Source organism: Solanum verrucosum, unplaced genomic scaffold (assembly GCF_900185275.1).
Source record: "Solanum verrucosum unplaced genomic scaffold, falcon-dt-bn FXZP01000128.1, whole genome shotgun sequence".
NCBI lineage: Eukaryota > Viridiplantae > Streptophyta > Magnoliopsida > Solanales > Solanaceae > Solanum > Solanum verrucosum.
Window position 1 is genome coordinate 1580831 of NW_026020327.1, and position 13137 is coordinate 1593967.

At 31.4% G+C, this 13137-nt stretch overlaps 1 protein-coding gene across 1 annotated transcript; it reads right to left on the reverse strand.

Moving 5' to 3' along the window:
* Positions 1-484: 484 nt before the first annotated feature.
* LOC125835952 (cell wall / vacuolar inhibitor of fructosidase 2-like) lies at positions 485-1111 on the reverse strand. Its single transcript, XM_049515059.1, has one exon. It carries the CDS (start codon positions 1080-1082, stop codon positions 519-521), a length of 564 nt encoding a protein of 187 aa, XP_049371016.1. The 5' UTR covers positions 1083-1111; the 3' UTR covers positions 485-518.
* Between the last annotated feature and the right edge of the window lie 12026 nt (positions 1112-13137).

A 13137-nucleotide genomic window follows, 5' to 3' on the forward strand; every position in this document is an offset into this window, starting at 1 on the left:
ACAATTAGTAGTGGAAAAATCTCCCCAGTTTTTTGCTTTCTTTCCTTTTTTCCAACTTAATAGTCAAATAGATTTGGTAAAAGAAATTAATTAAATAACAAATTATATCATCATATATTGACTATTGATCACCCTTTACAAGAAAAAAATATTTTATATACATTGGGATATAGAAGCAGGGGATTAGCATCATTCAAATGTCAAATTTAACCACTTTTAATATTTTTGATTTCAAATTTTATATTTATATTTAAAAACTTATTTAATATATATAAATAATATATTCGTAACTCAATAAATTTTAAAAAAATATAATTCAGATCTCAGACTAAAAGTGCCTTGCATAGAAAGGTAAACTCAATAAACAATTAAAGGCAACATACAAATCCTCATTTCTTTAACTCTACACATAGACAAAGAAAAACTAAACACATATATAATAATAGAAAAAGTTTACATTTCATATAACATGAAAAAAAAACAAGAAATTAAATCCCATAAAAAAGGGATTTTTTTTTTCACCAACCAAGAGCATCAAGGATACCTAAAACCACATCACAAATATGTTTAAATCCATCTTCCCTAATAGCAAGTTGAGTTGGATAATCCAATCTTGGATTCCTCTTAAATCCATTATGACAAACATTAGGATAATCCGCAGCCGCCATAACATGCAGGTAAGCATAGTCATAAACTTCATTATTCAAATCTTGAAGTGAATCTTGAAGTGCATTAGTAGCTAAAGCATATTTATCAGCACAATCTTTGAGGAGTTTCTTCATTAATACCAAATCATTATTTGTGTAATTAGTAGTGTTAAGTACTAATTCATGTGAAGAAAGAAAAGTGTTTGTGGCTGTGGCATTGACCATTCCAATTTTGACCATGATAGTTGCTAAGCCTTTTGTGTCTGCTTTGAGACTTGTGGAATCTGATTTGAGAGATGATACACAAAGATCATAGTATTTTGTGTTCATACATGTTTTTTGAATCAAATCAATTGATGATGATGAGGTGGAAATTGTTGGTTGAAGTGAAATCAAGAAAACAAGAATCAATAAGAAGTGGAAATTAGAAGACATATTGATTTGCTTTTCAATTTTTTTTTTCTTGTTTTGGATTTGAAGAGGTATATGAAAAGAGATTTGATGTTAGATTTCTTGGTGTAGTAAAGAAAGAATATATTGTTGTATGAAAAGGGGGTTGCTTTATCTTTTATACTAAGGAGAATTACTAATTGGGGAATAGGAAAACTAGAAATACACTTTTTGGGGAGTTATTTTTTAGAAATTTTCTAAATGGGAATAAGGATTATTTTTGAAGTTTAAGAATTAATTTCTACTCGATAATGTCGAAGTGGAATTCATAAATAAGCTTAAGAATCTAAAGCAGGGGTTCTTCAAAAATTTCTAAGAGAAAGTACATGAAGGAGTTTAATCTATTGTCTCTACGATGTAGAGTGAAGGTCCCATGAATGGAATGGAATAAGAAAGATGAGTATTCATAAAATGTGTTAGGAGAAAAATGGAAAATAGTCCTAGCGGATTGTGGTGGAATGAATGTGATCCTTCCACTTCTTAATCACAAATTTCGAGATTGAGTTATACCGAGCATGAAAAGAATCTTGGTTAGTGTAAAGTAAATGAGTATTGAGTTAATTCAATCCCAAATTAAATTAACTCATGAGATGATATTGTCCAAGGCCATATAAAGATGTGTGAGTACTTTTTCATTCTTCAACATCCAAGGCTGGATATTTAATGTGTTGACAATATAATTTGAGGTAAAACTAATTTGGACAATGAAGAGAAGTTGAAAATTTCATTCCCTGCAATGAACTAGAGTATCTTTTCATTCCCTAATTTTGCATAATTGCTTGGTTTAGTAATTATTTTCTGGATATCTATTCAAGAATATTTCATCTCTAATGAGACCTACTAGTGACCTACTGACCTAGTTTGTCACTAATAAGTTTACTTGGTCTAAACAAACGTCGATCGATATTCATATTGAGATTTGATATAAATTAAATTCGTGTCGAAAAGTCTCATATTGACAAGTAAAATATTTTCTTATGAAAGTGATTTTGTACACCTCAAAGTCATTATCGAACTATGGTACCAATATAAATTATGGACTTTTTAGTTGTTTTTGTAGGTTTTCTCCTAGTTGTATGTAAGGGTCTGTTTGGCAGGGACAGTAACAATTAATAGGCTCTTTTTGGAAGTTGCCTACTTTCCAAAATGTGTTCACGGGTAACACTGTTAGAAAAATATGGACCCCTTCAATTAGTCATGATGTCTAGAATATTTGTTTCTTTTAAACTAGGGTTTAGCTACTTCATGAACACATGACCCACTTTCCAAGTACTTTTGAGGTGAAAAGTCCATCGTTGGGTTGAATGATCTCGTTAATATGATTTTGATAATCTTGAGTTTGAGTTAAATTCGATATTTATTTTTCTATCATGATTTCAGATGTTGGGTTATGTTAAATTGTCTAAGCTAGCTCTTGTTCAGTCTTGGATGTAAGGGTTGTCATTTATAGAGGTGTATTCAAGATTTTGAGATAATGGGTGCACTATTACAAAAAGGTTGATTTAAGAGATAAATTTGATCGGTTTGATATTTAGGTTTTTACTACTGAAAACCGTTAAAATTTTAATATTATAGGTCTAAAATTGTTATATATGTATAATTAAAATGCCAAAAGTGATACCAATTACCACTTAGAGAAGTGTTATCTAATTTTAGAAAGAAAAATAAAACTAAATAAATATAAAATTCAAATTTCTAACCTCACGTAGAGAGGTGCATCCATTCATTATTGCATTATGTGATACTCTGAGTGTGAGTTCACATATCTATATTTTGATATTTTTTTCAAAATATAACATTACTATATATAATCTCGAAAGGAGAGCATGGGTTCACGTAAATCCGATGACCCCCTCAGATACGCCTCTGATACATCAGTCATTCAAAGGATGAATAATCTTTTAAAATATGATTTAGATAATTCTTATTTTTTTGAGTTTGAGTTAAATTCAATGTTTATTTCCCTATCATGATTTTAGATTTTTGATATGTTAAAAGAGTATCACTTAGAGTTAACTTTTAAATTGAGTTACACTCATAAATTATATCATGATGTCTACAATTATTGGTTCCCTTTCGAACATTTTCATTTGTTATTTTTCAAAAATCGATCTTATGCATGGTACATTTAAATATTCCTTTAACTATATATTTTTTTAACAAAAAAATAATTGTAATACATATTTTCCATAGGATTATTTTCTTTCATATGTTCAAATTATAACGGATCATAAAAAATCATTTCCTCCTTATCTTTTTGAATAATAATGGAGGAATGTAGTGGAAAACTTATAAAGTATATAATAAAAGGTAGCATAAAATTCAAGAATCAGAAACATTAAATTTGATATTTCACTATTTGTTTATAATATCAAGGTAAACTAAACTATGATTAAAAAATATCTTTGGTGACAGTATGATTTTTTTAGAAGAAACCATGATAATGTCATTGTATTAAGAGGTATTTAAGCTTTTAGCATACTGTTAGTTATAATTAATCATATTTATAAAGTGTTGATTAAATATTATTACCGTAAATATAATATAGAAATAATTATATTACTACCTCTAAATAATAACTATAAAATTCTTTCTTTATTTTGGTGCTATCTCTATGAAGAAAAATAACATGTTGAAAGAAATCTTATTATTTGATAAATTTTTAAAATTTTGAATTTGTTATCCAGCTTTATCACATTATTCAAGAAATATATATAGTTGTGAATAGTTGTGAAAGTGAATCATGCATGTGCATATTACGTAATTCCATCCTTCATAAAGCAAGATTGTCATCATCTGAATTGACAAATCAAATTAAAGTCAATAAAATCTTTTATGCAAGTGGGTTGAGATTTATGTCAGTTAATGGACCATTATTAAATCATCATATATAAAGGTAATTTAATTAAATAACCCTATATAATTAATAGAATTAGTAAATAAATTAAAGAAAAGCAAGTAACTTTTTATAGTATTCTAAAATCACTATAAAGAAATATGAATTAACCTATCGCTAAATTACACGAATGCTACTTTAATAATTTATCATTAAATTAATGAAACTAAACTAATGACATTTTTTTGTTGTTTAGTTGTGAAAATTGTTCGTTGCTAATTTTTCTTTATTTTTATTGTGAATGCACTGGTCAACCATATCAAAATATTCATTACGCTATTGTTAGTGCATATGATTTAATTAATCCTATCTTTATTACACTTTTTGTCCTATATTTTTGTTTGGTTACTCTTTCGATTTGTAAATCGATATCACAGATTATTACACTTTTTGTCCTATATTTTATTAATTGATATTATGTACAAGATGTTGATCAATTTCTTGCTTCTTACCTTTCTAAAATTAAATGTATCAATGCATATTCATATGATTAATCTATATCTTTTCGTTTTCAAATTGTTACATCCGGAGATCGCACCGACGGTGGAGAAACCACTTAGACCAGCGTCGACGATTAGGAGGTCGAAAGGCATAATTGGAGGACTGTTCATGTCGATTTTTTGGTAGATCTGGCGGAGATCCGTTGAATCTAAGCGCAGCGAGTAATGAGTACATCGACAAATCAAAAAGTGAAGCAAATTAACACCGTTGCGGTGAGATGCCTGACCAACCATGAACATAATCGAAAAGTTTCAATAAGTGGAGATTTACGCCGGTTTTTGACACATTATAGATGTATCTAACACATAATTGAAATACGATTATATGTATTTAGTTTTTATCAATGTATCTAATTAAGTATGTATGTATCTAAAATATATTAGAGATCGATTTACGCGTTAGTAGAGATTTATGGATGTATCTGACACAATTTGTTTTGTTATGTGTCCGAGTCTTGCCATATGTATCTGACCTTCTATCATGTATCTTAATATTATAATATGTATTTGTTATGTAATTACAATGTATCTGGAAATTTTTCGTATGTATCTAATTTATATGTATATATTGTGTTTAATTTAGATGCATTCTTAGTTACGTATATGTAGATATGTAGATATACCTTGAATGATTATTAACTTTTATGTATATTGTGTGTATTTTGAGATATATAGTTCTTTAAATTTTCATAGACATATGAAATTTACATTGTTTTAGTCAATTTCTCACAAAAAGGAAGGAAAAGACATCACGATTTTTGATTTTTTTTAGGAAGTTGTTTGTCACGATCCAAAAATGGACGTGATGACACTCGTCTTATCCCACCTAGACAAGTCAGCCTAACACTCACCACAAAAATACCCCCAAAATCTGGTTGTCACGTGTACAAGCCTCTAAAATATTACAATAGATTTGAAAGAAAGCATAGGTCTCAAATGATGTTGTCCCTAAAATAGAACAATATCATAAATAATAGTAAGAAGGTCCGCTGAGATGACAAACAGCTACCTCATAAATCTCCAAGAAGCCTCGAAAAATAAGAGAATGGAAAGTATCACAAAATCCAGGCTCGTAACCTACAAAAATTTATAGAAGCAAGGGGTGAGTACCATACCACACGGTACTCAGCAAGTACACCTCTAAACACAAGCTAAGGGAACAGAATACGGGTACTCCTGTAATGACCCTAAAGGTCATTTTTGGAAATTTTCATAAAATGACCATTTTACCCCTCCCGATAGTTGCCCCGAGTCCTAATTGTTGTATTTTCGAAGTTGGTTTGAAGGAAAATTGATGAAAAGTTGAGATTTTGGAAAGTTGAGTTTTTAAGAGTTAAAGTTTGGTTAAAAGTGCTATTTCGAGTCATTTGGAATTTCGAGACTCGAATCGAATTTCCGTCGATTCCAGCAGTTTTAGAATGTTGAAACGGGTCTATGAGAATTGACGGAGTTGAATTTGGAGTTAAAACGAAGATTTGAGGTCCTAAGTTGCAAAAATTGTGAAATTTTGATCAAGAGTTGACTTTGGTCAACAAACGAGGTTCCGGTGCTCGAAATGGAATTCCGAGGGCACCGTTGGATTCAGGGGGTAATTCTAAGTCTAGAATGAGTCTTGGTTGAATTTTTAGAGGCCCCGAGTGCGTTTCGAGTTTTTGAGCCTAAAGTTAGTTTCTTGACGCCTTATCGGATACCGGGTCAAGGAGACCTCGAATTCAAATTCCGACGATTTCATTGAGTCCGAAATGTCATTTTCAAGCTAGTAGCATATTTGGTTTGTGTTCGGGAAGTGCCAAATGAGTTTTGGGTGATGTTTTAAGCTTCTTGGATGCTTTGACACTATTTCAGCAAATTGTGGCAACTAAAGGGTTCATTATTAGTTTTAAAGGTCGAAAAATTATTCCGAAGGTTCTGAAATTTTGAACATGAATTATAGGACTTATCTGCAAATTTTGGTGCATTTTCGCTAACCCGAGATTGGACTTTATCGCAAATAAGAAATAATTGTTTACCGAGTAGAAATGATATTTGACTAGGCAAACGAGCATGAAATTGAGCTCCGATTGAATGAGCAGGTCCGTATCATTATTTAAGACATTTACAAAAAAAAATCGGGTCATTTCACTATCGTATGAGGAAATTACGGCTTTTTTAGTGAAAGATTAACTGCTGTTTTTCTGGTGCATAACAGTCATGTACTGTTATAAAAATCTCAGACTGTGTTCATTTGGTATTTTGAGCATATCGGGAGTTCTAGAGATCGGAATGGAGTGATTCTTACGGGTTTCTTCTTGAATTAATATTAGGATTATCGCGATCCGGATTATACTCGGAAAGGAAAGGCTTAAGTCAAGTAACTTTTGGAGTTTGTTTTAAGGCAAGTGGCTTCCAAACTTTGTAAAACTCTTAGACTACGCATGACTACTTTCCTAATTGTGTTGGAGAGTAATGGGGATTGAGGATGAGTTTTATTTGTTGATTGAAATTGTTGTAAATGAAAGATGGGAATAAAATGAGCTAAATGTGTTATATGTGACTTGAATTTGTTGAATAAGTCATGTGATAACCGATATTGAGGGGACAAAAGAGCATGAGTAGGCTATGATTGATACATACATTGATGTTGAGACAGATGATGTGTAATACTATGATGTGGCCGTGATATGGTTGTGATTGAGACAGGTGATGTGTAATACTATTATGTGGTTGTGATTGAGACAAATGATGTGTAATACTATGATGTGATCGTGATATGATTGTGATTGATGACATGTGCATATTCATTATTCATCCCATGTGTGAACTATCTGTTGCATGAGTTCTGAGACACTGATATGAGGATGGATGGATATGAGACACAGTTGAGACTAGCTCCGGCTAGAGATATATGAGATGGACTAGCTCCGGCTAGCAATTTGGATGCCGATGGGACCTGGTTCCGGCGGTGATACATGGTCCATATGTGGCCCTCATGGGTTCTGATTTGAGTATTCAGCGCGGACTGATTACGTCAACAGATGTGTATCGTAGGACAGACATGCATCACGACTACATGACATCATTATTGCATTTTGCATCGTATTTGCCTTATCTTTGTCTGTGATGTGTGGATTGTATCGGTTTACCCTTTTTATGTGAAATTTGATCTACTTGCTCTTATTTGTTGATCTGAGGTTGATGAGAATATACTGTTGGTTCTGGTTGTTGAATATGATCTGTTTAGTATAGGTTGGTTAGTTTGCTGCTAGATTGAAGTTTCGGTGGTTCGGTTGGGATTGAAAGGAGTTGTGTTTTAGCTGCTAGTTTTGCTTAGTTTAGAGTTACTTGCGAGTACTTGTGGTTTTCGGTACTCACCCTTGCTTCTACACAATTGTGTAGGTTGGCAGCTTTCTCAGATTCGACTTAGTATTTTCTTTAGCAGATTGAGATTCGGGACATACTCGAGAGGTAGCGGTTCATTCCAGACGTGCCCTTGAGTTATCTTTACTTTCAATTTTGTTCTATTCGAGAACTATACTCTGAGACTTGTATATTTTTATTCGAATTCTGTATTTAGAGGTTTGTACATGTGACAACCAAATTCTGGGTAGTGTTGAGTCTTAATTAAAGTCTTCCGCTTATTTATTATCTTTTATTCTCGTATTTCTACTTCTCTATCGTTGTGGTTGGGTTAGGCTGACGTGTTCGGTGGGAAATGGACACGTGCCATCACATCCGGATTTGGGGTGTGACAACTCCTTACACCTCAACCGAACCTCCACAACTACAACCTGCATAAAAATTAGCCCAACCTAACAGTTCACATTTTACATAACACCTAGCTCAACAACAATCACTTTAACAAATTACATATCCTCAACAACAAACTCAATATTCATCGATCACATCATTCACAAAAAGGCACTCACAAATATCAACAACACACAAGATCAAGTTCATCAAATAGAGGTAATCAAACATCAAGTACTTTCCAACCACCAATAAAACACATAATCATAAAGAATGAAGGATGTCATGGGATGCAATGCAATATGACACTATGAAATGATATGCCTCAGAATACCAATTACTCTCTCAACCGTATATACATGATACTCTTCAGAAATACATCGAGAGTTCATGACCCATGGGGGACTCGCTAGGTCCATATACCGACACGGACGATCTCCACGTGTCTGTGTGGACGATCTCAATGCACTAACCTAAATCAAACAAATTTCGCACGGACGATCTCCACGTGCCCAAATTATAATCTTAACATCTCACCATACCCAGCACGGACGATCTTCACGTGCCCAACTTATACTCAATCTTATGTCAATGCATGTGCAGAATATGATTTCAATAAAAGGGATGATGCAATTCAATCAAATATCAATATAATATGTAATCACCTCAGCTATCACCAGTATACGGGTTCAATAAAGAACACAATCACACATAATAAATCAAGTCAACAATATATCAACTAATGCCCAGATGCTTTGACTTTCTCGGATTACAATCCGCATTCTATAGTATTAAATATTTCCTTTATAACACCGATACTCGTACCAATGCCCGTCACCAACAATTCTCAACACATCACACATAAATAATTAAGCACATTGCCTTTTATTACCCCCTTTTCATTATTAGAATTAATCAATGTGGACAAGTCAACCCATCACAAGTCTCATTACCCCCAAACACATATTACAAAGAATATACACGAATTCCATACACTTAACAAGGGTTTAGAAATCCACTTGCCTCAAATAATCAAGAATTCACTCCGGCACTTGTGCCTTCCACTTTCGTTGAATCTATTCAAATAAATGACCACAATAAGATTCCAAAACTAACAACACTCATATTACTATGTGTTTAGTCTTGACCCAAAAATTCACCCAAGTTTATAATCAAATTCCTAATCTTGATGCCAATAACATGTCAACTCTTCAATTTTCTCCAAATTTCAAGTCTAGGATTAAGTTCCAATTTCTCCATATATCATCAACCTAATGGTATTCATATAAGTTTATACCATTATATTTAATTACTTATTTCAATATAGCAAAATTTGAATTATAATATAATAAGTATACGGATAAAGAACAAAATATCCAAGACGAATAAAATTTGTGAATCCTCAATTCATTCGCTGGAAGTTACAACATGAAATCATCAATTCACCACCAATATTCCTTCCAATCATTTAGGCCATTATTACCTAATCATTAGACTAAGGTCTTGCCAATCATTATTAGCCAATATTTAACTATTAAAAATTGAATCCTATCTAATAATATACACAGCAACAACAATCTCCTGCCATCCCACTATCATATTAGTTAATTAAACATGTATCATGCTTTGTCAATTCCTCGATACATGTATCTGTCGAGTTAAGATACATGTATCCAATTAATAAATATAGGCATAATACATATATTGACCCCTAAACTTGGCTTCAAATTTTAACTTTGACCTTTAACTTTGTAAGTGCACAAATAGGCACGTTAACTATCCAAAACTTAAACAAAAAAACACTCGGATCCTACCTGGCAAAATGCGTGAAATACACTCAAATTAGGCGCGTCAGATGGAAAAATTCAGGGGGTCAACAGTAAAAAAAGCATTGAAAGGACAATTAAACCCTTTTTATATTTTTTTCAACAATTTTCCCCTCTTTTTTGCATTATTTGTTGTTTACTGCAAAATGCAAGTGACATTTAATAAAAAATTTTGTTATTACGAAAAAAAATTATAATGAAGTTTTTTTTTGGCAAGAAGGAAAAAGGAACACGTGTAGTACTAATTATTTTTTTTGAGATTCAATCAATTTTTTTTGTCTTTGAAATATTTCTAGCTGTTAATTACTGTAATTTATAGTACTTTCTAAGAAATTATCAAATAATTTATATTATTTCATTTGTCCGAATTTATGCGTCACCGGTAAAATTTGAAGAGTCAATCAGATCTTTTATATATTTTTATATCTTTTAAATATTTAAGTAATTAATTATCGTGATTTATAATATTTTATACAATTATTTAGTATGGTAAAAGAAATTTAAAAGAAACACGTATCCTTCAATAGTAAAATATGGGTCCCCCTTTTTTTTTACAGGTTGACCTCTTGTCTGTATAGTCTTTTTTTGTCCAGAAGGAAAAAGGAACACGTGTCGACCCCAAGGTCCCCTCTATTCCCGCTTATTATATTATATACTAGTGATGACGAGCCCGTGCTAATAATTAATTTAAAAGTTAATTTTTAATTGACGTTAAATAAATAGTTTTAAATTTTAAATTTGAATAAATTATATATATTTATATGGTAGTAAATGTTCATGTTAACTCTAAAATGAATACATCACTATTAATAAAGCTTGAAGTTTAAAGAAAAATCCTTAAATGACCAAAATAACCCTTAAACTCAATTTTAATCACAAAAAGCATACATGTCCACGGTGTGGTGGCTGATTCATCAACTAATTTTTTGTATGTTTTTTCAAAAATATTTTAGTTGCTAATTTGTTATTTATAAAAATCATTAACGTCATTTTCGAATAACTTATAGTATTGTTAACTTTCAATATATATTGTTCCATCTATTCAAATTCATGTGTCACCAATAGAATTTCAAGAGTCAACAAAAAAATTTCTAAAAAAAATATATTTTAATTATGATTTATAGTACTTTTAAATATAACGTATAGTGTGTTTGTAGGTTCTTATTAGATTGAAAAAATATTTTAAATTAGTAATTATTGTAATTAATAGTGTATATTACGTAATTTTCAAATTTGTAATAAATTTTTTTAAATATTAAGTCTAATAATTTATAGTATCTTAAATGTAATCTTTGAATACACATAAATTTAAAAAAAAATAAGACAAATAAATTATAAATTGAATAATTGACATTTTCAAATATTAATTTACCACAAAATGAAAGTGAAGGAAGAAGTTGTGAGGCAAAAATAAAGAGAAATTATTTGAAAAGGTGTCAAATAGACAGGAAAACGGGCCCATATGCATTGAATAGTTGGCAGCCATTGAGTGGGTCACTAATACACGTGGCAGCGTGTGCATTTCACGCTTTTGACTCCAAAAATCGCGTGTTTATTTATTTAAAGGTAGGATAGTTAAAGTGCCTATTTGTGCATTATGAAAGTTGGAGGTCAAAGTTAAAATTTGAAGCCAAGTTTAGGGGCCAATATATGTATTATGCCATAAATATATATGGTATAAAAAGTAATATTCGAAACTATCGTGAATACTAGTAATTAGAATCTAAACTAGTGAAATTATGTTGTTTGCCCTTTATTATATAGGTTGGTACAAATTACCACTTTATTACAAAAGAGACATGTAGCAACAATAATTTTTTCTTTTAGCGATAATATGTAATGCAACAAAAATAATTAGCGGCAATTGAATTAATGATATTGCATTCAGAGTCGCCAAAACTTTTTATGATATGTATATAGAGTGTTGTTATAAATACTTATATTTATTATTGCCTCTAAATATTACTCTCTCTGTTCACTTTTACTTGTCAGATTTTAACTTGACACACTCATTAGGAAAATAATTACAAATATAGGTATTTTACCAAACTATCTCTATTAAATGATGTTTAGTATTAAGTCTGGGAAAATGATTTGAAGAAAGAGTATTTAATGCTGAGGGTAAACATGAAATTTTTTTTGTCTTTTCTTAATATGTCAAAAGTGACAAGTAAAAATGAAAATTTATTTTAGGAAAAAATGACAAGTAAAAGTGAACAGAGGGAGTACTTCCTCAATTTCTTTTTAGTTGTTATGGTACGCTTTTTGAGAGTCAATTTGACTAGTTTTAAAGCTAAATTAGATTGCATCAATTTAATATTTGAAAATAAATGTTAGATATTCAAAAGGCATAATACATATATTGGACCCTAAACTTGACTTCAAATTTTAACTTTGACCTCCAACTTTCAAAGTGCACAAACATACACTTTAACTATCCAACCTTTTAATAAAATGTGTGATGTGCACATATTTTGCGCGAGTAGGAGTAATTTTCGAGTCCCACAACAGTAAAAAAATGTTGAAATGACAACTCTACCCCCTGAATTCCGGCCAATCTCCGGCAACCCAAAACCTCCGTTCATTTTCTTCTTTTTCAGGCAAAACGCCACCAAATACCTACCTGTTCTCCTTCTTCCTCACACCGGAGCACAACCCATGAAGCGAACGAGCTTCAAGCTCGCTAAACCCACCAAATACCCGACCCCAAACCCATCAGATCCGCCATCTCCGGCAAGAATCCAAATGACCCCCCAAACCCTATGAAAACAAACCCAACAACCACAAACACCTAAACCAAGAAGCCAGCCATCAACAAACCTCTAAGCTCCGTCAAACAATGAGCTCCAAGCTCTAAAAACCATTAGGAGGAATTAATTTTGATTCTTGTATATAAATTAAAATTAATTTTGATTTTGTTTGGTTCTAAAATGACGTGTAAAATATTTAATTAATTGGCAGCCATTGAGTGGCTCACTATTACACGTTGGAGCGTTTGAATTTCACGCTCTTTGGCTGCAAAAATCGTGTGTTTATTTATTTAAAAGTTGGATAGTTAAAGTGTCTGTTTGTGCATTTTAAAATTTGAAGCC